The 24,333-nt window shown below is 49.3% G+C and overlaps 1 protein-coding gene across 4 annotated transcripts in view; it reads right to left on the reverse strand.

The window, feature by feature from the left end:
- The window catches only part of DNMT3A (DNA methyltransferase 3 alpha), a 132,100-nt gene that overhangs the window by 104,014 nt on the left and 3,753 nt on the right, over positions 1-24,333 (reverse strand). For 3 of the 4 annotated variants that reach the window (XM_072143936.1, XM_072143935.1, XM_072143933.1), the window contains exon 2: positions 3,392-4,280. In XM_072143936.1, the coding sequence (XP_072000037.1) occupies positions 3,392-3,463 (72 nt within the window). In that variant the 5' untranslated portion in view covers positions 3,464-4,280. Of the gene's footprint in view, positions 1-3,391; positions 4,281-19,728; positions 19,764-24,333 lie in introns of those variants that run through there. The other variant, XM_072143934.1, reaches the window with a different exon arrangement.

Genomic DNA, 24,333 nt, shown 5'->3' on the forward strand with positions numbered 1-24,333 from the left:
CCTAGATCCTGGAGTCCTGCTCCTCTTATAATTCAATGAATCCGCTGTGACTGGAGTCTTCATTAGTGTCTGAACTGCTGAATATGTAATCACCACTTGGGGCAGCAGTGAGTAAGGCACAAGGTCTATGTAGGTTTGAAGTCCTCGTCCATCCATAGGTTCTCAAAGGAGACACTACAAACCATGTATCTGTAGGACACTCTGTCCCATATGATGGCTTGTGGTTCAGTCTCAACCACAAGTTATTCCAGGGGTAATTCATACCACAGGTCCTTCTAGTGTGAACCACTGGTATAGGCTGGACCAAGTTTTGCCCAACTACAAGTTTAAATCTAGGATAATCCAAACTAGATGTTCATCTCTGGGTTAGAGTGATCCATACGTTCTTCACTGGGAATGCCTGAAGTAGAGGTTCTCCTCTGGGATTGTCTGATCCAACAGTTCTCCTCTGGGATAGTCCTATCTACAGGTTCTCTTTTATGATTCTCTGATCCACAGGTTCTCCTCTGAGATGCTCTGATCCTCAGGTTCTCCTCTGAGATGCTCTGATCCTCAGGTTCTCCTCTGAGATGCTCTGATCCACAGGTTCTCCTCTGAGATGCTCTGATCCTCAGGTTCTCCTCTGAGATGCTCTGATCCTCAGGTTCTCCTCTGAGATGCTCTGATCCGCAGGTTCTCCTCTGAGATGCTCTGATCCGCAGGTTCTCCTCTGAGATGCTCTGATCCTCAGGTTCTCCTCTGAGATGCTCTGATCCTCAGGTTCTCCTCTGAGATGCTCTGATCCACAGGTTCTCCTCTGAGATTCCCCTGGTGCACAGGTTCTCCTCTGAGATGCTCTGATCCTCAGGTTCTCCTCTGAGATGCTCTGATCCACAGGTTCTCCTCTGAGATGCTCTGATCCACAGGTTCTCCTCTGAGATGCTCTGATCCACAGGTTCTCCTCTGAGATGCTCTGATCCTCAGGTTCTCCTCTGAGATGCTCTGATCCACAGGTTCTCCTCTGAGATGCTCTGATCCACAGGTTCTCCTCTGAGATGCTCTGATCCACAGGTTCTCCTCTGAGATGCTCTGATCCACAGGTTCTCCTCTGAGATGCTCTGATCCTCAGGTTCTCCTCTGAGATGCTCTGATCCTCAGGTTCTCCTCTGAGATGCTCTGATCCTCAGGTTCTCCTCTGAGATGCTCTGATCCACAGGTTCTCCTCTGAGATGCTCTGATCCACAGGTTCTCCTCTGAGATGCTCTGATCCTTAGGTTCTCCTCTGAGATGCTCTGATCCTCAGGTTCTCCTCTGAGATGCTCTGATCCACAGGTTCTCCTCTGAGATGCTCTGATCCACAGGTTCTCCTCTGAGATGCTCTGATCCACAGGTTCTCCTCTGAGATGCTCTGATCCTCAGGTTCTCCTCTGAGATGCTCTGATCCTCAGGTTCTCCTCTGAGATGCTCTGATCCTCAGGTTCTCCTCTGAGATGCTCTGATCCTCAGGTTCTCCTCTGAGATGCTCTGATCCACAGGTTCTCCTCTGAGACGCTCTGATCCACAGGTTCTCCACTGAGACGCTCTGATCCACAGGTTCTCCTCTGAGACGCTCTGATCCACAGGTTCTCCTCTGAGACGCTCTGATCCACAGGTTCTCCTCTGAGATGCTCTGATCCTCAGGTTCTCCTCTGAGATGCTCTGATCCTCAGGTTCTCCTCTGAGATGCTCTGATCCTCAGGTTCTCCTCTGAGATGCTCTGATCCTCAGGTTCTCCTCTGAGATGCTCTGATCCTCAGGTTCTCCTCTGAGATGCTCTGATCCACAGGTTCTCCTCTGAGATGCTCTGATCCACAGGTTCTCCTCTGAGATGCTCTGATCCTCAGGTTCTCCTCTGAGATGCTCTGATCCTCAGGTTCTCCTCTGAGATGCTCTGATCCTCAGGTTCTCCTCTGAGATGCTCTGATCCTCAGGTTCTCCTCTGAGATGCTCTGATCCTCAGGTTCTCCTCTGGAATAGTCAATATTTGTTCCACTGGCATAGTCCAAACTACAAGTTACTTTGTGTAACTACAAGTTCTGCCCTGACTGTCCACACTATCCTGTACATCATCACCTCCCCAGTACACCCACAAGTCCTAGCGTCTCCTCATCTGATTATGCACCTGTAATGTACATGATTCATCACCTGCACCTTCTTTGTTTTCGAGGGAAACTCCCAGGTTCGTTTTGAAGCCTCAAGGGTATAAAGAATTTAACGATTTCACTCATGAGTCAGACAGAGAGGGCAATGTATGAGACACCTCCTGTGTGATTTACTACTACAGGTCCGGGACACAGGTGTCTACTAAGATCAAGACTCAAACTTAGTTAAAAAAAAGTTTTTTCCTATAATCATATGTGGAAAAGCTGAAGTTAAAATCCGTATGGTCCCCGCTACAGCTCCCAATGGCCAACCCATTATTTGGACCAGCATTTCAGAACCAGAGACTGGATCCCCACATATAGAACACTTGGAAAAGTCTGGATCACAATCTGTATAGAAGATCTACTCAACTACAAGGTTCCAGCACCACTGCTCCGGGCATCAGGGATTCAGCTCCAGGCAGAAGTCAAGTGCTGACAGCTCGTTCACCGTGCATGTAACCACTGAGTACCGTGCACGTAACCACTGAGTACCGTGCACGTAACCACTGAGTCACCGTGCACGTAACCACTGAGTCACCGCGCACGTAACCACTGAGTCACCGCGCACGTAACCACTGAGTCACCGTGCACGTAACCACTGAGTCACCGTGCACGTAACCACTGAGTCACCGTGCACGTAACCACTGAGTCACCGTGCACGTAACCACTGAGTCACCGTGCACGTAACCACTGAGTCACCGTGCACGTAACCACTGAGTCACCGTGCACGTAACCACTGAGTCACCGTGCACGTAACCACTGAGTCACCGTGCACGTAACCACTGAGCCACCGTGCACGTAACCACTGAGCCACCGTGCACGTAACCACGGAGTCACCGTGCACGTAACCACTGAGCCACCGTGCACGTAACCACTGAGCCACCGTGCACGTAACCACTGAGCCAATCTCCTTCCTCAGGGATGATGTGACACGACACGGGATCGCTGGCACCAGCAATTGGCTCGCCCCATGCGAAATGAATGTGACTTCAGCACTTTTAGTTCAAAACTTCTTGGGCCGGAGCACTGGTGCTGGAACTAGACGGCCTTCTGAGAGGTGACTACAGCCCTTTAATTTCAAAAGGGATAATCTGGAAAATGCTAAATCAAAATCCTTTATATAATTAGCAGAAGTGTCAGGACTTTAGCTGGATCAGAACTTCTACAATCAGCCGGTCCATCATCACCCCTGACGCCTGCTTGAAAGAGCACAAGATTTGGGTCCTCACCTTGTGTGACTGGAGAGCGTCTGTGTCCTGGTCCGAGTTGCTGGTGTTGAGAATAGTACCATTGGACAGCATCGTTTACAAGTTTCCTGTAGATCCAGGGTCCTAGGAGGGTCCCACAGAGGATTCCTCGGGAGAACACCCGAAAAGTCCACAGCAATTAAAAACCAAAAGACGATGACTTGAGAAGAATTTAAAAAAGCACCAGGTGGTAGAAGCTGCGTCCTGCGGGTCACGTCCGTGCAGAGATGCTTCCTGCGGGTCACGTCCGAGCAGAGGTGCGTCCTGTGGGTCACGTCCGTGCAGAGATGCGTCCTACAGGTCACGTCTGTGCAGAGATGCTTCCTACGGGTGACGTCCGAGCAGAGATGCGTCCTACGGGTGACGTCCGAGCAGAGATGCGTCCTGCGGGTCACGTCCGTGCAGAGATGTGTCCTACGGGTCACGTCCGTGCAGAGATGCTTCCTGCAGGTCACGTCCGAGCAGAGATGCCTCCTGCGGGTCACGTCCGAGCAGAGATGCGTCCTGCAGGTCACGTCCAAGCAGAGATGCGTCCTGCGGGTCACGTCCGTGCAGAGATGTGTCCTACGGGTCACGTCCGTGCAGAGATGCGTCCTGCGGGTCACTTCCGTGCAGAGATGCCTCCTGCGGGTCACGTCCGTGCAGAGATGCCTCCTGCGGGTCACTTCCGTGCAGAGATGCCTCCTACGGGTCACTTCCGTGCAGAGATGCCTCCTGCGGGTCACTTCCGTGCAGAGATGCCTCCTACGGGTCACTTCCGTGCAGAGATGCCTCCTGCGGGTCACTTCCGTGCAGAGATGCCTCCTACGGGTCACTTCCGTGCAGAGATGCCTCCTGCGGGTCACGTCCGTGCAGAGATTCCTCCTTTGTCCTACAAAAAAAGAAGAAGCATTATAGTATCAGAGAGATACCTGAACCAACACCACATCACTCACATCCTACAATACAGCAGCTCCCGGGGGTTAGGTTACACCAGACACTCCTAGGAACAGCGCTGTACAGAGAGCCCTGAAAACTGACACAATGTCACAACGCACGCTCTACGAATGTATCACTCTGCTTTATTGTAGCCAGTGCCCAGAACCATATACACAAAACATACTACAAGAGTACTGCCCAGGAGCTAGTATACTACATACTACAATAGTACTGCCCAGGAGCTAGTATACTACATACTACAGGAGTACTGCCCAGGAGCTAGTATACTACATACTACAATAGTACTGCCCAGGAGCTAGTATACTACATACTACAATAGTACTGCCCAGGAGTTAGTATACTACATACTACAAGAGTACTGCCCAGGAGCTAGTATACTACATACTACAAGAGTACTGCCCAGGAGCTAGTATACTACATACTACAAGAGTACTGCCCAGGAGCTAGTATACTACATACTACAATAGTACCGCCCAGGAGCTAGTATACTACATACTACAGGAGTACTGCCCAGGAGCTAGTATACTACATACTACAGGAGTACTGCCCAGGAGCTAGTATACTACATACTATAAGAGTACTGCCCGGGAGCTAGTATACTACATACTACAGGAGTACTGCCCGGGAGCTAGTATACTACAAGAGTACTGCCCGGGAACTAGTATACTACATACTACAGGAGTACTGCCCAGGAGCTAGTATACTACATACTACAGGAGTACTGCCCAGGAGCTAGTATACTACATACTACAATAGTACTGCCCAGGAGCTAGTATACTACATACTACAAGAGTACTGCCCAGGAGCTAGTATACTACATACTACAATAGTACTGCCCAGGAGCTAGTATACTACATACTACAATAGTACTGCCCAGGAGTTAGTATACTACATACTACAAGAGTACTGCCCAGGAGCTAGTATACTACATACTACAAGAGTACTGCCCGGGAACTAGTATACTACATACTACAATAGTACTGCCCAGGAGCTAGTATACTACATACTACAGGAGTACTGCCCAGGAGCTAGTATACAACATACTACAATAGTACTGCCCAGGAGCTAGTATACTACATACTACAATAGTACTGCCCAGGAGTTAGTATACTACATACTACAAGAGTACTGCCCAGGAGCTAGTATACTACATACTACAAGAGTACTGCCCAGGAGCTAGTATACTACATACTACAATAGTACTGCCCAGGAGCTAGTATACTATATACTACAATAGTACTGCCCAGGAGCTAGTATACTACATACTACAATAGTACTGCCCAGGAGCTAGTATACTACATACTACAAGAGTACTGCCCAGGAGCTAGTATACTACATACTACAATAGTACTGCCCAGGAGCTAGTATACTACATACTACAAGAGTACTGCCCAGGAGCTAGTATACTACATACTACAGGAGTACTGCCCAGGAGCTAGTATACTACATACTATAAGAGTACTGCCCGGGAGCTAGTATACTACATACTACAGGATTACTGCCCGGGAGCTAGTATACTACATACTACAAGAGTACTGCCCGGGAACTAGTATACTATATACTACAATAGTACTGCCCGGGAGCTAGTATACTACATACTACAATAGTACTGCCCAGGAGCTAGTATACTACATACTACAGGAGTACTGCCCAGGAGCTAGTATACTACATACTACAAGAGTACTGCCCAGGAGTTAGTATACTACATACTACAAGAGTACTGCCCGGGAGCTGGTATACTACATACTACAAGAGTACTGCCCGGGAACTAGTATACTACATACTACAATAGTACTGCCCAGGAGCTAGTATACTACATACTACAAGAGTACTGCCGAGGAGCTAGTATACTACATACTACAAGAGTACTGCCCGGGAACTAGTATACTACATACTACAAGAGTACTGCCCAGGAGCTAGTATACTACATACTACAAGAGTACTGCCCAGGAGCTAGTATACTACATACTACAAGAGTACTGCCCAGGAGCTAGTATACTACATACTACAGGAGTACTGCCCAGGAGCTAGTATACTACATACTACAGGAGTACTTCCCAGGAGCTGGTATACTACATACTATAAGAGTACTACCCAGGAGCTAGTATACTACATACTAAAAGAGTACTGCCCAGGAGCTAGTATACTACATACTACAGGAGTACTGCCTGGGAGCTAGTATACTACATACTACAGGAGTACTGCCCGGGAACTAGTATTCTATATACTACAATAGTACTGCCCAGGAGCTAGTATACTACATACTACAATAGTACTGCCCAGGAGCAAGTATACTACATACTACAGGAGTACTGCCCAGGAGCTAGTATACTACATACTACAGGAGTACTGCCCAGGAGCTGGTATACTACAAGAGTACTGCCCAGGAGCTAGTATACTACATACTACAGGAGTACTGCCCAGGAGCTAGTATACTACATACTACAGGAGTACTGCCCAGGAGCTAGTATACTACATACTACAATAGTACTGCCCAGGAGCTAGTATACTACATACTACAGGAGTACTGCCCGGGAGCTAGTATACTACATACTACAAGAGTACTGCCCAGGAGCTAGTATACTACATACTACAAGAGTACTGCCCAGGAGCTAGTATACTACATACTACAGGAGTACTGCCCGGGAGCTAGTATACTACATACTACAGGAGTACTGCCTGGGAGCTAGTATACTACATACTACAGGAGTACTGCCCGGGAGCTAGTATACTACACACTACAAGAGTACTGCCCGGGAACTAGTATACTATATACTACAATAGTACTGCCCAGGAGCTAGTATACTACATATTACAATAGTACTGCCCAGGAGCTAGTATACTACATACTACAAGAGTACTGCCCGGGAGCTAGTATACTACATACTACAAGAGTACTGCCCAGGAGCTAGTATACTACATACTACAAGAGTACTGCCCGGGAACTAGTATACTATATACTACAAGAGTACTGCCCAGGAGCTAGTATACTACATACTACAATAGTACTGCCCAGGAGCTAGTATACTACATACTACAAGAGTACTGCCCAGGAGCTAGTATACTACATACTACAGGAGTACTGCCCAGGAGCTAGTATACTACATACTATAAGAGTACTGCCCGGGAGCTAGTATACTACATACTACAGGATTACTGCCCGGGAGCTAGTATACTACATACTACAAGAGTACTGCCCGGGAACTAGTATACTATATACTACAATAGTACTGCCCAGGAGCTAGTATACTACATACTACAGGAGTACTGCCCAGGAGCTAGTATACTACATACTACAATAGTACTGCCCAGGAGCAGTCATGCTGTGTGATACTGTCTGCTGAGCTGTGTATCTAATCCTCTCCTGTGTGATACTGACTGCTGAGCTATGTATCTAATCATATCCTGTGTGATACTGACTGCTGCTCTGTGTATCTAATCCCATCATGTGTCATACTTTCTGCTGAGTTGTGTATCTAATCCTATCCTGTGTGATACTGACTGCTGAGCTGTGTATCTAATCCTATCCTGTGTGATACTGGCTGCTGTATCTAACCCTATCCTGTGTGATACTGTATGCTGTATCTAATCCTATACTGTGTGATACTGTCTGCTGTATCTAATCCTATACTGTGTGAAACTGTCTGCTGTATCTTATCTTATCCTGTGTGATACTGACTGCTGCGCTGTGTATCTAATACTATCCTGTGTGATACAGTCTGTTGAGCTGTGTATCTAATGTTATCCTGTGTGATACGGTCTGTTGAGCTGTGTATCTAATCTCATCCTGTGTGATACTGTCTGCTGAGCGGTGTATCTAATCCTATCCTGTGTGATACTGTCTGCTGAGCTGTGTATCTAATCCTATCCTGTGTGATACTGACTGCTGAGCTGTGTATCTAATCCTATCCTGTGCGATACTGTCTGCTGAGCTGTGTATCTAATCCCATCATGTGTTATACTGTCTGCTGAGCTGTGTATCTAATCCTATCCTGTGTGATACTGATTGCTGAGCTGTGTATCTATTGTTATCCTGTGTGATACTGTGTGCTGAGCTGTGTATCTAATCCAATCCTGTGTGATACAGTCTGCTGAGCTGTGTATCTAATGTTATCCTGTGTGATACAGTCTGCTGAGCTGTGTAGCTAATGTTATCCTGTGTGATACTGTGTTCTGAGCCGTGTATCTATGCTGTGTGATACACAGCTCAGCAGGCAGTATCTAATCTTCAGCACTACACCTGGCTGAACACCCTGCAGGTGAGGTTAGGTCGCCCGCTCGCCCTCTGTCACCCCGTTAATGGATAATCCGCTCCTCCTCGGTTATGAGATGTGAGTGCGGCTCAGATGGGGGATGTAGGTGAAACTCACCTTAGAGTAATACTTGCAGTCAGTGAGGGGTTAACAGCTGCATCCAGGCCCAAGAGCTGACACACAGACAGCAGCCCCATACATGCGGCAGATAACGCAGGAATGTCACCGATCATGTGACTGCATTGTACCGTAATAACATATATAACACACAGCTATAGCACCAGCCTATAGGAAGAGGCGCGAGGCACCGGAAACCTCAGAACCTGCAGGAACCTCTCATATGGAAGCGCTACCTGCAGAAGAGGACTGTTCCTTTAAGAGCGGAGGGCTCAGCATGCCGGGGCTCACAGTCACTTCCTGTAAGAGTGAGGAAGTAACGAGGAGGAACGCAGACGAGGGGTTAAAGAGGCGATCCCGCCAACCTCAAAAGAATGAGAGTGAGCTGAGGACAAGGGAGCCCGGGAGGCACGGGGTTAAAGAGGCAAATCTTCCAAACACAAAATAATAGGAAGGAAAGTCCCAACTCACAGAATATAAGTAATCACCCCCTCCCCCATCTCAGGACGGCACTCACCTTCTCAACAAACTTTACATAAATGAACAGTACAAGCGACTAGAAGGAGATGTATCACTACATTCCCTTCTCCCCCCTCCCTCCCTGCTAGACTGACCTGCAACCCAAAACCTGTGCAGCATCCATCCTCAGAGAAAGGGAAGTGAGAGGTGAGCAGGAGCTGAGTGAGAGAGGAGAGATACAGACTGCAGCTCACAGAGGAATGAGATCACATAGAAGTCTATGGAGAGGAGAGAGAGGGAGTGAGCAGGAGCTGAGTGAGAGAGGAGAGATACAGACTGCAGCTCACAGAGGAATGACATCACATAGAAGTCTATGGAGAGGGGAGAGAGGGAGTGAGCAGGAGCTGAGTGAGAGAGGTGTGATACAGACTGCAGCTCACAGAGGAATCAGGCCACATAGAAATCTATGGAGAGGAGAGAGGAAGTGAGCAGGAGCTGAGTGAGAGAGGCGAGATACAGACTGTAGCTCACAGAGGAATGAGATCACATAGATCTATGGAGAGGGGAGAGAGGGAGTGAGCAAGAGCTGAGTGAGAGAGGCGAGATACAGACTGCAGCTCACAGAGGAATGAGATCACATAGAAGTCTATGGAGAGGGGAGAGAGGGAGTGAGCAAGAGCTGAGTGAGAGAGGCGAGATACAGACTGCAGCTCATAGAGGAATCAGACCACATAGAAGTCTATGGAGAGGGGAGAGAGGGAGTGAGCAGGAGCTGAGTGAGAGAGGCGAGATACAGACTGCAGCTCACAGAGGAATCAGACCACATAGAAGTCTATGGAGAGGGGAGAGAGGGAGTGAGCAGGAGCTGAGTGAGAGAGGAGAGATACAGACTGCAGCTCACAGAGGAATCAGACCACATAGAAGTCTATGGAGAGGGGAGAGAGGGAGTGAGCAGGAGCTGAGTGAGAGAGGAGAGATACAGACTGCAGCTCACAGAGGAATGAGATCACATAGAAGTCTATGGAGAGGGGAGAGAGGGAGTGAGCAGGAGCTGAGTGAGAGAGGAGAGATACAGACTGCAGCTCACAGAGGAATCAGACCACATAGAAGTCTATGGAGAGGGGAGAGAGGGAGTGAGCAGGAGCTGAGTGAGAGAGGAGAGATACAGACTGCAGCTCACAGAGGAATGAGATCACATAGAAGTCTATGGAGAGGGGAGAGAGGGAGTGAGCAGGAGCTGAGTGAGAGAGGAGAGATACAGACTGCAGCTCACAGAGGGATCAGACCACATAGAAGTCTATGGAGAGGGGAGAGAGGGAGTGAGCAGGAGCTGAGTGAGAGAGGCAAGATACAGACTGCAGCTCACAGAGGAATCAGACCACATAGAAGTCTATGGAGAGGGGAGAGAGGGAGTGAGCAGGAGCTGAGTGAGAGAGGAGAGATACAGACTGCAGCTCACAGAGGGATCAGACCACATAGAAGTATATGGAGAGGGGAGAAAGGGAGTGAGCAGGAGCTGAGTGAGAGGCGAGATACAGACTGCAGCTCACAGAGGAATCAGACCACATAGAAGTCTATGGAGAGGGGAGAGAGGGAGTGAGCAGGAGCTGAGTGAGAGAGGCGAGATACAGACTGCAGCTCACAGAGGAATGAGATCACATAGATCTATGGAGAGGGGAGAGAGGGAGTGAGCAGGAGCTGAGTGAGAGAGGTGAGATACAGACTGCAGCTCACAGAGGAATCAGGCCACATAGAAATCTATGGAGAGGAGAGAGGAAGTGAGCAGGAGCTGAGTGAGAGAGGTGAGATACAGACTGCAGCTCACAGAGGAATGAGATCACATAGAAGTCTATGGAGAGGGGAGAGAGGGAGTGAGCAGGAGCTGAGTGAGAGAGGTGAGATACAGACTGCAGCTCACAGAGGAATGAGATCACATAGAAGTCTATGTAGAGGGGAGAGAGGGAGTGAGCAGGAGCTGAGTGAGAGAGGAGAGATACAGACTGTAGCTCACAGAGGAATCAGGCCACATAGAAGTCTATGGAGAGGGGAGAGAGGGAGTGAGCAGGAGCTGAGTGAGAGAGGTGAGATACAGACTGCAGCTCACAGAGGAATCAGACCACATAGAAGTCTATGGAGAGGGGAGAGAGGGAGTGAGCCGGAGCTGAGTGAGAGAGGCAAGATACAGACTGCAGCTCACAGAGGAATCAGACCACATAGAAATCTATGGAGAGGAGAGAGAGGGAGTGAGCAGGAGCTGGGGCAGAGAGAGGTGATATACAGACTGCAGCTCACAGAGGAATCAGACCACATAGAAGTCTATGGAGAGGAGAGAGAGGGAGTGAGCAGGAGCTGGGGAAGAGAGGTGAGATACAGACTGCAGCTCACAGAGGAATCGGACCACATAGAAGTCTATGGAGAGGAGAGAGAGGGAGTGAGCAGGAGCTGAGTGAGAAAGGCGAAATACAGACTGCAGCTCACAGAGGAATGAGATCACATAGAAGTCTATGGAGAGGAGAGAAAGGGAGTGAGCAGGAGCTGAGTGAGAAAGGCGAGATACAGACTGCAGCTCACAGAGGAATGAGATCACATAGAAGTCTATGGAGAGGGGAGAGAGGGACTGAGCAGGAGCTGAGTGAGAGAGGTGAGATACAGACTGCAGCTCACAGAGGAATCAGGCCACATAGAAATCTATGGAGAGGAGAGAGGAAGTGAGCAGGAGCTGAGTGAGAGAGGCGAGATACAGACTGTAGCTCACAGAGGAATCAGGCCACATAGAAGTCTATGGAGAGGGGAGAGAGGGAGTGAGCAGGAGCTGAGTGAGAGAGGTGAGATACAGACTGCAGCTCACAGAGGAATGAGATCACATAGAAGTCTATGGAGAGGGGAGAGAGGGAGTGAGCAGGAGCTGGGGGAGAGAGGTGAGATACAGACTGCAGTTCAAAGAGGAATCAGACCACATAGAAGTCTATGGAGAGGGGAGAGAGGGAGTGAGCAGGAGCTGAGGGAGAGAGGTGAGATACAGACTGCAGCTCATAGAGGAATCAGACCACATAGAAGTCTATGGAGAGGAGAGAGAGGGAGTGAGCAGGAGCTGGGGGAGAGAGGTGAGATACAGACTGCAGCTCATAGAGGAATCAGACCACATAGAAGTCTATGGAGAGGGGAGAGAGGGAGTGAGCAGGAGCTGGGGCAGAGAGGTGAGATACAGACTGCAGCTCACAGAGGAATGAGATCACATAGAAGTCTATGGAGAGGAGAGAAAGGGAGTGAGCAGGAGCTGAGTGAGAAAGGCGAGATACAGACTGCAGCTCACAGAGGAATGAGATCACATAGAAGTCTATGGAGAGGGGAGAGAGGGAGTGAGCAGGAGCTGAGTGAGAGAGGCAAGATACAGACTGCAGCTCACAGAGGAATCAGACCACATAGAAGTCTATGGAGAGGGGAGAGAGGGAGTGAGCAAGAGCTGAGTGAGAGGGGTGAGATACAGACTGCAGCTCACAGAGGAATCAGACCACATAGAAGTCTATGGAGAGGGAGTGAGCAGGAGCTGAGTGAGGGAGGGGAGATACAGATTGAAGCTCACAGAGGAATCAGACCATATAGAAGTCTATGGAGAGGGAAGAGAGGGGAGTGAGCAGGAGCTGAGTGAGAGAGGCAAGATACAGACTGCAGCTCACAGAGGGATCAGGCCACATCAAATTCTATGGAGAGGGGAGAGAGGGAGTGAGCAGGAGCTGAGTGAGAGAGGTAAGATACAGACTGCAGCTCACAGAGGAATCAGACCACATAGAAGTCTATGGAGAGGGAAGACAGGAAGTGAGCAGGAGCTGAGTGAGAGAGGCAAGATACAGACTGCAGCTCACAGAGGAATCAGACCACATAGAAGTCTATGGAGAGGAGAGAGAGGGAGTGAGCAGGAGCTGAGTGAGAGAAGAGAGATACAGACTGAAGCTCACAGAGGAATCAGACCACATAGAAGTCTATCGAGAGGGAAGAGAGGGGAGTGAGCAGGAGCTGAGTGAGAGAGGCAAGATACAGACTGCAGCTCCCAGAGGGATCAGGCCACATAGAAGTCTATGGAGAGGAGAAAAAGGGAGTAAGCAGGAGCTGAAAGAGAGGCGAGATACAGACTGCAGCTCAAAGAGGAATGAGATCACGTAGAAGTCTATGGAGAGAAGAGAGGGGAGTGAGCAGGAGCTGAGTGAGAGAGGTGAGATAAAGACTGCAACTCACAGAGGAATCAGACCACATAGAAGTCTATGGAGAGGAGAGAGGGGAGTGAGCAGGAGCTGAGTGAGAGAGGCGAGATACAGACTGCAGCTCACAGAGGAATCAGACCACATAGAAGTCTATGGAGAGGGGAGAGAGGGAGTGAGCAGGAGCTGAGTGAGAGAGGTGGGATACAGACTGAAGCTCACAGAGGAATCAGACCACATAGAAATCTATCGAGAGGGAAGAGAGGGGAGTGAGCAGGAGCTGAGTGAGAGAGGCGAGATACAGACTGCAGCTCCCAGAGGGATCAGGCCACATAGAAGTCTATGGAGAGGGGAGAGAGGGAGTGAGCAGGAACTGAGTGAGAGAGTCAAGATACAGAATGCAGCTCACAGAGGAATCAGAACACATAGATCTATGGAGAGGGGAGATGCAGACTGCAGCTCACAGAGGAATCAGACCACATAGAAGTCTATGGAGAGGGGAGAGAGGGAGTGAGCAAGAGCTGAGTGAGAGAGGTGAGATACAGACTGCAGCTCACAGAGGAATCAGACCACATAGAAGTCTATGGAGAGGGAGTGAGCAGGAGCTGAGTGAGGGAGGGGAGATACAGATTGAAGCTCACAGAGGAATCAGGCCACATCAAATTCTATGGAGAGGGGAGAGAGGGAGTGAGCAGGAGCTGAGTGAGAGAGGTGAGATACAGACTGCAGCTCACAGAGGAATCAGACCACATAGAAGTCTATGGAGAGGGGAGAGAGGGAGTGAGCAGGAGCTGAGTGAGGGAGGGGAGACACAGATTGAAGCTCACAGAGGAATCAGACCACATAGAAGTCTATGGAGAGGGAAGACAGGAAGTGAGCAGGAGCTGAGTGAGAGAGGCAAGATACAGACTGCAGCTCACAGAGGAATCAGACCACATAGAAGTCTATGGAGAGGAGAGAGAGGGAGTGAGCAGGAGCTGAGTGAGAGAGGAGAGATACAGACTGCAGCTAACAGAGGAATCAGACCACATAGAAGTCTATGGAGAGGGGAGAGAGGGAGTGAGCAGGAGCTGAGTGAGAAAGGCGAAATACAGACTGCAGCTAACAGAGGAATCAGACCACATAGAAGTCTATGGAGAGAAGAGAGGGGAGTGAGCAGGAGCTGAGTGAGAGAGGCGAGATACAGACTGCAGCTCACAGAGGAATCAGGCCACATAGAAGTCTATGGAGAGGGGAGAGAGGGAGTTTGCAGGAGCTGAGTGAGAGAGGTGGGATACAGACTGAAGCTCACAGAGGAATCAGGCCACATAGAAGTCTATGGAGAGGGGAGAGAGGGAGTGAGCAGGAGCTGAGTGAGAGAGGTGAGATACAGACTGCAGCTCACAGAGGAATCAGGCCACATGGAAGTCTATGGAGAGGAGAGAGAGGGAGTGAGCAGGAGCTGAGTGAGAGAGGTGAGATACAGACTACAGCTCACAGAGGGACCAGACCACATAGAAGTCTATGGAGAGGGAAGAGAGGGGAGTGAGCAGGAACTGATAGTGAGAGGCGAGATACAGACTGCAGCTCACAGAGGAATCAGGCCACATAGAAGTCTATGGAGAGGGGAGAGAGGGAGTGAGCACGAGCTGAGTGAGAGAGGTGAGATACAGACTGCAGCTCACAGAGGAATCAGGCCACATAGAAGTCTATGGAGAGGAGAGAGAGGGAGTGAGCAAGAGCTGAGTGAGAGAGGTGATATACAGACTGAAGATCACAGAGGAACCAGACCACATAGAAGTCTATGGAGAGGGAAGAGAGGGGAGTGAGCAGGAACTGATAGTGAGAGGCGAGATACCGACTGCAGCTCACAGAGGAATAAGACCACATAGAAGTCTATGGAGAGGGAGAGAGGAAGTGAGCAGGAGCTGAGTGAGGGCGGGGAGATACAGATTGAAGCTCACAGAGGAATCAGACCACATAGATGTCTATGGAGAGGGAAGAGAGGTGAGTGAGCAGGAGCTGAGTGGGAGAGGTGAGATGCAGACTGCAGCTCACAGAGGAATCAGACCACATAGAAGTCTATGGAGAGGGGAGAGAGGGAGTGAGCAGGAGCTGAGTGAGAAAGGCGAGATACAGACTGCAGCTCACAGAGGGATCAGACCACATAGAAGTGATGTATCGCGTGGGCCGTATACATGTAAGGCATATAATACACATCACTGTATGTTATAATAAAGTATAAAGTGATATAATAAGTAAATATAACATAATATGATTAAAAAAAAACTATGTGATAAAGGGTCTAGAAGCCTTTTTACTCCTAAATAACATTGATGGTTATGTTATATGGAACTGTTCCCCTAAATCCCTTCATTATCCCTTCCCTTCCTCGGTTGATCTTGATGGACATTTGCCTTTTTTTAAATGAAAGTGAGATGTAATATAATAATAATAATAATAATAATAATAATAATATTATATACAGGGATTTTGCTCGGGCACCCCTGCTCCCCCCAGATAACCCATCACATGCTGGTGTCAGTGAAGCTAGCTCCCCCGCAGGCCAGATCTGGTAGAGCGTCGCAGTCCTCAGATAACCCTCTATTGTATTCCTTACACAACATTACTTATTTATAAAGCACATCAGGATGTCAGCGAGGACATGGGCCAGGAGCAGGGAGACGAGGGGAAGGATGAGGGACCGAGAGCGCAGAGATGAGAGGAAGGATGAGGGACTGAGAGCGCAGAGATGGGGGAAGGATGAGGGACCGAGAGCGCAGAGATGAGGGGAAGGATGAGGGACCGAGAGCACAGAGATGGGGAGAAGGATGAGGGACCGAGAGCGCAGAGATGAGGAGAAGGATGAGGGACTGAGAGCACAGAGATGGGGAGAAGGATGAGGGACCGAGAGCGCAGAGATGGGGGGAAGGATGAGGGACCGAGAGCACAGAGATGAGGAGAAGGATGAGGGACCGAGAGCACAGAGATGAGGGGAAGGATGAGGGACTGAGAGCGCAGAGATGAGGAGAAGGATGAGGGACTGAGAGCGCAGAGATGGGGGGAAGGATGAGGGACCGAGAGTGCAGAGATGAGGAGAAGGATGAGGGACTGAGAGCGCAGAGATGAGGAGAAGGATGAGGGACCGAGAGCGCAGAGATGAGGAGAAGGATGAGGGGCCGAGAGCGCAGAGATGGGGGGAAGGATGAGGGACCGAGAGCACAGAGATGAGGAGAAGGATGAGGGGCCGAGAGCACAGAGATGGGGAGAAGGATGAGGGACTGAGAGCGCAGAGATGGGGGAAGGATGAGGGACCGAGAGCGCAGAGATGAGGGGAAGGATGAGGGACCGAGAGCACAGAGATGGGGAGAAGGATGAGGGACTGAGAGCACAGAGATGGGGAGAAGGATGAGGGACTGAGAGCGCAGAGATGGGGGAAGGATGAGGGACCGAGAGCGCAGAGATGAGGGGAAGGATGAGGGACCGAGAGCACAGAGATGGGGAGAAGGATGAGGGGCCGAGAGCACAGAGATGAGGAGAAGGATGAGGGACCGAGAGCGCAGAGATGGGGAGAAGGATGAGGGACCGAGAGCACAGAGATGGGGAGAAGGATGAGGGGCCGAGAGCACAGAGATGGGGAGAAGGATGAGGGACTGAGAGCGCAGAGATGGGGGAAGGATGAGGGACCGAGAGCGCAGAGATGAGGGGAAGGATGAGGGACCGAGAGCACAGAGATGGGGAGAAGGATGAGGGGCCGAGAGCACAGAGATGGGGAGAAGGATGAGGGACCGAGAGCGCAGAGATGGGGAGAAGGATGAGGGACTGAGAGCACAGAGATGGGGAGAAGGATGAGGGACCGAGAGCGCAGAGATGGGGAGAAGGATGAGGGACCGAGAGCACACAGATGGGGGGAAGGATGAGGGACTGAGAGCACAGAGATGGGGGGAAGGATGAGGGACTGAGAGCACAGAGATGAGGGGAAGGATGAGGGACCGAGAGCACACAGATGGGGGGAAGGATGAGGGACCGAGAGCGCAGAGATGGGGGAAGGATGAGGGACCGAGAGCACAGAGATGGGGGAAGGATGAGGGACCGAGAGCGCAGAGATGGGGGAAGGATGAGGGACCGAGAGCGCAGAGATGAGGGGAAGGATGAGGGACCGAGAGCACAGAGATGGGGAGAAGGATGAGGGGCCGAGAGCACAGAGATGGGGAGAAGGATGAGGGGCCGAGAGCACACAGATGGGGGGAAGGATGAGGGACCGAGAGCACAGAGATGGGGGAAGGATGAGGGACCGAGAGCGCAGAGATGAGGGGAAGGATGAGGGACCGAGAGCACAGAGATGGGGAGAAGGATGAGGGGCCGAGAGCACAGAGATGGGGAGAAGGATGAGGGACCGAGAGCGCAGAGATGGGGAGAAGGATGAGGGACTGAGAGCACAGAGATGGGGAGAAGGATGAGGGACCGAGAGCGCAGAGATGGGGAGAAGGATGAGGGACCGAGAGCACACAGATGGGGGGAAGGATGAGGGACTGAGAGCACAGAGATGGGGGAAGGATGAGGGGCCGAGAGCGCAGAGATGAGGGGAAGGATGAGGGACCGAGAGCACAGAGATGGGGAGAAGGATGAGGGACCGAGAGCACACAGATGGGGGGAAGGATGAGGGACTGAGAGCACAGAGATGGGGGAAGGATGAGGGACCGAGAGCGCAGAGATGAGGGGAAGGATGAGGGACCGAGAGCACAGAGATGGGGAGAAGGATGAGGGACCGAGAGTACAGAGATGGGGAGAAGGATGAGGGACCGAGAGCGCAGAGATGGGGGGAAGGATGAGGGACTGAGAGCACAGAGATGGGGAGAAGGATGAGGGACTGAGAGCACAGAGATGGGGGGAAGGATGAGGGACCAAGAGCACAGAGATGAGGAGAAGGATGAGGGACTGAGAGTACAGAGATGGGGGGAAGGATGAGGGACTGAGAGCACAGAGATGGGGGGAAGGATGAGGGACTGAGAGCACAGAGATGGGGGGAAGGATGAGGGACTGAGAGCACAGAGATGGGGAGAAGGATGAGGGACCGAGAGCACACAGATGGGGGGAAGGATGAGGGACTGAGAGTACAGAGATGGGGAGAAGGATGAGGGACTGAGAGCACAGAGATGGGGAGAAGGATGAGGGACCGAGAGCACACAGATGGGGGGAAGGATGAGGGACTGAGAGCACAGAGATGAGGAGAAGGATGAGGGACCGAGAGCGCAGAGATGGGGGGAAGGATGAGGGACAGAGAGCACAGAGATGGGGGGAAGGATGAGGGACTGAGAGCACAGAGATGAGGGGAAGGATGAGGGACTGAGAGTACAGAGATGAGGGGAAGGATGAGGGACTGAGAGCACAGAGATGAGGAGAAGGATGAGGGACTGAGAGTACAGAGATGAGGGGAAGGATGAGGGACTGAGAGTACAGAGATGAGGGGAAGGATGAGGGACTGAGAGTACAGAGATGAGGGGAAGGATGAGGGACTGAGAGTACAGAGATGAGGGGAAGGATGAGGGACTGAGAGCACAGAGATGAGGGGAAGGATGAGGCAGCGAGAGAAAGAATGAGAGACCGGGAACCGAGAGAAAAGGGAGAGTATGAGGGACCAGGTTCCTAGAGACAAGGGGAAGGTTTAGGGACCGAGAGCAGAGGGAAAGAATGAGGGACAGAGTGAGGAGACAAGGTGAAAATTAGGGACCAAAAGTAGAGGGAAGAGGGGAGGGGTGAAGCCGCTCTTCTCCCTACTGAGTACACCTCTCTCCAGGGACAATACATAACACTGGCTGTAGAGAGCACAGGGCACAGCAGTGTGAGGACACACCCCTAGTGTACTAGGAAAAGTTACAATCCTGGAATATAAATCCATATTTTACAGTCCAGCTGCTACTCAAAACATACACAAAGGCCCTGATTTATCAAAAATAGTAGATACTGCAGTATGTGCAGTGTTCCTGTAGAGGGTGCACTTTGTCTGTGTAGTCTGCAGTGGCCGACAGATTCATGAATTGTGGTGCCCCCTGCACTGCTCCGGCACAATACTACAACTTATTTTGGTGCCCATGTAACACAGGGCGTGCGGCGCAATTGTATCAGACTGTGCACTGGAGCGCCCCCTTCAGTGCAGAAATGTGTCGCTTCATGTATAGCGCAGCCGCGCCACAAACGAAACGCATGTGACACGAATGTGCCCCTTGTTACCTGTACAAGCAGATTACACATCAAAGAAGGCGCCAAGGCTGACAGAAAACTGAGCGCCCATGGCGGCCCACTAGACCTGTACTCTTCAGCCATCGAAGTCCAAAGGATGTAGAGCAGCTGGAGACCACAAGAACTACCTACCTACCTGTAAGTACAGACCCCACTCATACACAGAAGTGACTGGGGGCAGAACTGTTCTAACTGCCCAGTGCAACCAATCAGAGCTCAGCTTTCATTTTCACACAGTTATTTATAAAATAAAAGCTGAGCTGTCATTGGTTTCCATGGGCAACTAGAACAGTTTTACCTCAGGCACTTCTGATAATTCCCCTCCATTATCCTCAGTATATACAGACCCCCAATATACATTATATACAGACCCCCAAAATATATTATATACAGACCCCCAATATACATTATATACACATAAACCAGAACAGTTTTACCTCAGACACTTCTGATAATTCCCCTCCATTATCCTCAGTATATACAGACCCCCAATATACATTATATACAGACCCCCAATATATATTATATACAGACCCCCGATATACATTATATACAGACCCCCAATGTACATTATATACACACATAAACCAGAACAGTTTTACCTCAGACACTTCTGATAATTCCCCTCCATTATCCTCAGTATATACAGACCCCCAATATACATTATATACAGACCCCCAAAATATATTATATACAGACCCCCAATATACATTATATACAGACCCCCAATATACATTATATACACATAAACCAGAACAGTTTTACCTCAGGCACTTCTGATAATTCCCCCCATTATCCTCAGTATATACAGACCCGCAATATACATTATATACAGACCCCCAATATATATTATATACAGACCCCCGATATACATTATATACAGACCCCCAATGTACATTATATACACACATAAACCAGAACAGTTTTACCTCAGGCACTTCTGATAATTCCCCTCCATTATCCTCAGTATATACAGACCCGCAATATACATTATATACAGACCCCCAATATATATTATATACAGACCCCCGATATACATTATATACAGACCCCCAATATACATTATATACAGACCCCCAATATACATTATATACACATAAACCAGAACACTTTTACCTCAGACACTTCTGATAATTCCCTGCATTAGTCTCAGTATATACAGACCCCCAATATACATTATATACAGACCCCCAATATACATTATATACAGAGCCCCTCATATACATTATATGCACATAAACCAGAAGTTTTACCTCAGACACTTCTGATAATTCCCCCATTATCCTCAGTATATACAGACCCCCAATATACATTATATACACACATAGACCAGAACAGTTTTACCTCAGACACTTCTGATAATTCCCCTCCATTATCCTCATTATATACAGACCCCCAATATACATTATATACAGACCCCCAATATACATTATATACAGACCCCCAATATACATTATATACACACATAAACCAGAACAGTTTTACCTCAGGCACTTCTGATAATTCCCCGCATTATCCTCAGTATATACAGACCCCCAACATACATTATATACAGACCCCCAATATACATTATATACACACATAACCAGAACAGTTTTACCTCAGACACTTCTAATAAACCTCCCCTATACAGTATAAACAGCCACCCATATACATAATATACAGAGCCGTCCCATATACTCACATACAGAATATACACCCGCTAAAACAGGATAAACACCGCATACACAGTATATACACCCCCATATACAGGACATACAGACCCCCATATACAGGACATACACCCCCTTATACAGGAAATACAGCCCGCATATACAGGATATACCCCCTATACAGTTTATACCACCACATATACAGTATAAACACCACCATAAACAGGATATACAGACACCCATATACAGTATATGCACCCTCTTATACAGGATATACAGACCACCATATACAGTATATACACCCTCTTATACAGCATATACAGACCCCCCATATCCAGTATATACAGCCCCCCATATCTAGTATATACATCCCCCATATCCAGTATGTACATCACCATATACAGGACATACAACCCCATTTACAGGATACAGAAACCCCCATATCTAGTATATACAGCCCCCCCCCCATATCCAGTATATACAGCCCCCCATATTAGTATATACATCCCCCATATCCAGTATATACATCACCATATACAGGACATACAACCCCATTTACAGGATACAGAAACCCCCATATCTAGTATATACAGCCCCCCCCCATATCCAGTATGTACAGCCTCCCATATCCAGTATGTACAGCTTCCATATACAGTATATACAGCCCCAATATCCAGCATATACAGCCCACCATATACAGTATATGCAGCCCCCCATATGCAGTATGTGCAGCCCCCCATATGCAGTATGTGCAGCCCCCCATATTCAGTATATACAGACCCCATATCCAGTATATAGAGCCCCCCATTTCCAGTATGTACAGGCCTCCGGTATGTGTTGGAGCCCCCGCAGACAGCGGTGACCGGAGGCACAGGAGGGAGGGACCGGACTGGATTCCCTCATATTCTACATGGACCGGGCCTGCAGAGACATATTAACCCCACGCTCACCTACCCAGAACCATGTGAGGGTTAACTCCCCTCCTCCCCAGAACAGGAATACAAGGCTGTGTCTGATTACAGCAACTCAGGGGGTAAATGAGGACGAGGATGGGAGAGATAATCTGCAGATTACAGAGCAATGTCCCCCGTAACAAAGCCCCCCGCCCAGCACCTGTAAGAGAGCAGATCATAGCCGTGTACAGGAAATGTATGTGCAGGAGGCGTGTATGATACATGTATGTGCAACAGGAGGTCTGTATGATACATGTATGTGCAACAGGAGGCGTGCATGATACATGTATGTGCAGGAGGCATGTATGATACATGTATGTGCAACAGGAGGCGTGCATGATACATGTATGTGCAACAGGAGGCATGTATGATACATGTATGTGCAGGAGGCATGTATGATACATGTATGTGCAACAGGAGGTCTGTATGATACATGTATGTGCAACAGGAGGTCTGTATGATACATGTATGTGCAACAGGAGGCATGTATGATACATGTATGTGCAGGAGGCATGTATGATACATGTATGTGCAACAGGAGGCATGTATGATACATGTATGTGCAGGAGGCGTGTATGATACATGTATGTGCAACAGGTCTGTGTGATACATGTATGTGCAACAGGAGGTCTGTATGATACATGTATGTGCAACAGGAGGCATGTATGATACATGTATGTGCACCAGAAGGCGTGCATGATACATGTATGTGCAACAGAAGGCGTGCATGATACATGTATGTGCAACAGGAGGCGTGCATGATACATGTATGTGCAGGAGGCGTGCATGATACATGTATGTGCAACAGGAGGCGTGCATGATACATGTATGTGCAACAGGAGGCGTGCATGATACATGTATGTGCAACAGGAGGCGTGCATGATACATGTATGTGCAACAGGAGGCGTGAATGATACATGTAGGTGCAACAGGAGGCGTGCATGATACATGTATGTGCAACAGGAGGCGTGCATGATACATGTATGTGCAACAGGAGGCGTGCTTGATACATGTATGTGCAACAGAAGGCGTGCATGACACATGTATGTGCAACAGGAGGCGTGCATGACACATGTATGTGCAACAGGAGGCGTGCATGACACATGTATGTGCAACAGGAGGCGTGCATGATACATGTATGTGCAACAGGAGGCGTGTATGATACATGTATGTGCAACAGGAGTCGTGTATATTCTGTATATGGGGGGGCTGTATATCCTGTATATGGGGGGACTGTATATCACGTATATGGGGGGTAGGGGGCTGTATATACTGTATATGGGGGTCTGAGAGGGCTGTATATCCTGTATATGGGGGGGACTGTATATCCTGTATATGGGGGGGGCTATATATCCTATATATGGGAGGCTGTATATCCTGTATATGGGGGGGCTGTATATCCTGTATATGGGGGGGCTGTATATCCTGTATATGGGGGGGCTGTATATCCTGTATATGGTGGGGGGCTGTATATCCTGTATATGGTGGGGGGATGTATATCATGTATATGGGGGGGGGGGCTGTATATCCTGTATATGGTGGGGGGCTGTATATCCTGTATATGGTGGGGGGCTGTATATCCTGTATATGGGGGGGGGCTGTATATCCTGTATATGGGGGGGGGCTGTATATCCTGTATATGGTGGGGGGCTGTATATCCTGTATATGGGGGGGGCTGTATATCCTGTATATGGGGGGGCTGTATATCCTGTATATGGTGGGGGGCTGTATATCCTGTATATGGTGGGGGGCTGTATATCCTGTATATGGGGGGGGGGGGGCTGTATATCCTGTATATGGGGGGGGCTGTATATCCTGTATATGGTGGGGGGCTGTATATCCTGTATATGGGGGGGGGGCTGTATATCCTGTATATGGGGGGGCTGTATATCCTGTATATGGTGGGGGGCTGTATATCCTGTATATGGGGGGGGGGGCTGTATATCCTGTATATGGGGGGGCTGTATATCCTGTATATGGGGGGCTGTATTTCCTGTATATGGGGGGCTGTATATCCTGTATATGGTGGGGGGCTGTATATCCTGTATATGGGGGGGGGGCTGTATATCCTGTATATGGGGGGGGATGTATATCCTGTATATGGTGGGGGGCTGTATATCCTGTATATGGTGGGGG

Source organism: Engystomops pustulosus, chromosome 3, assembly GCF_040894005.1.
Source record: "Engystomops pustulosus chromosome 3, aEngPut4.maternal, whole genome shotgun sequence".
NCBI classification, from domain to species: domain Eukaryota; kingdom Metazoa; phylum Chordata; class Amphibia; order Anura; family Leptodactylidae; genus Engystomops; species Engystomops pustulosus.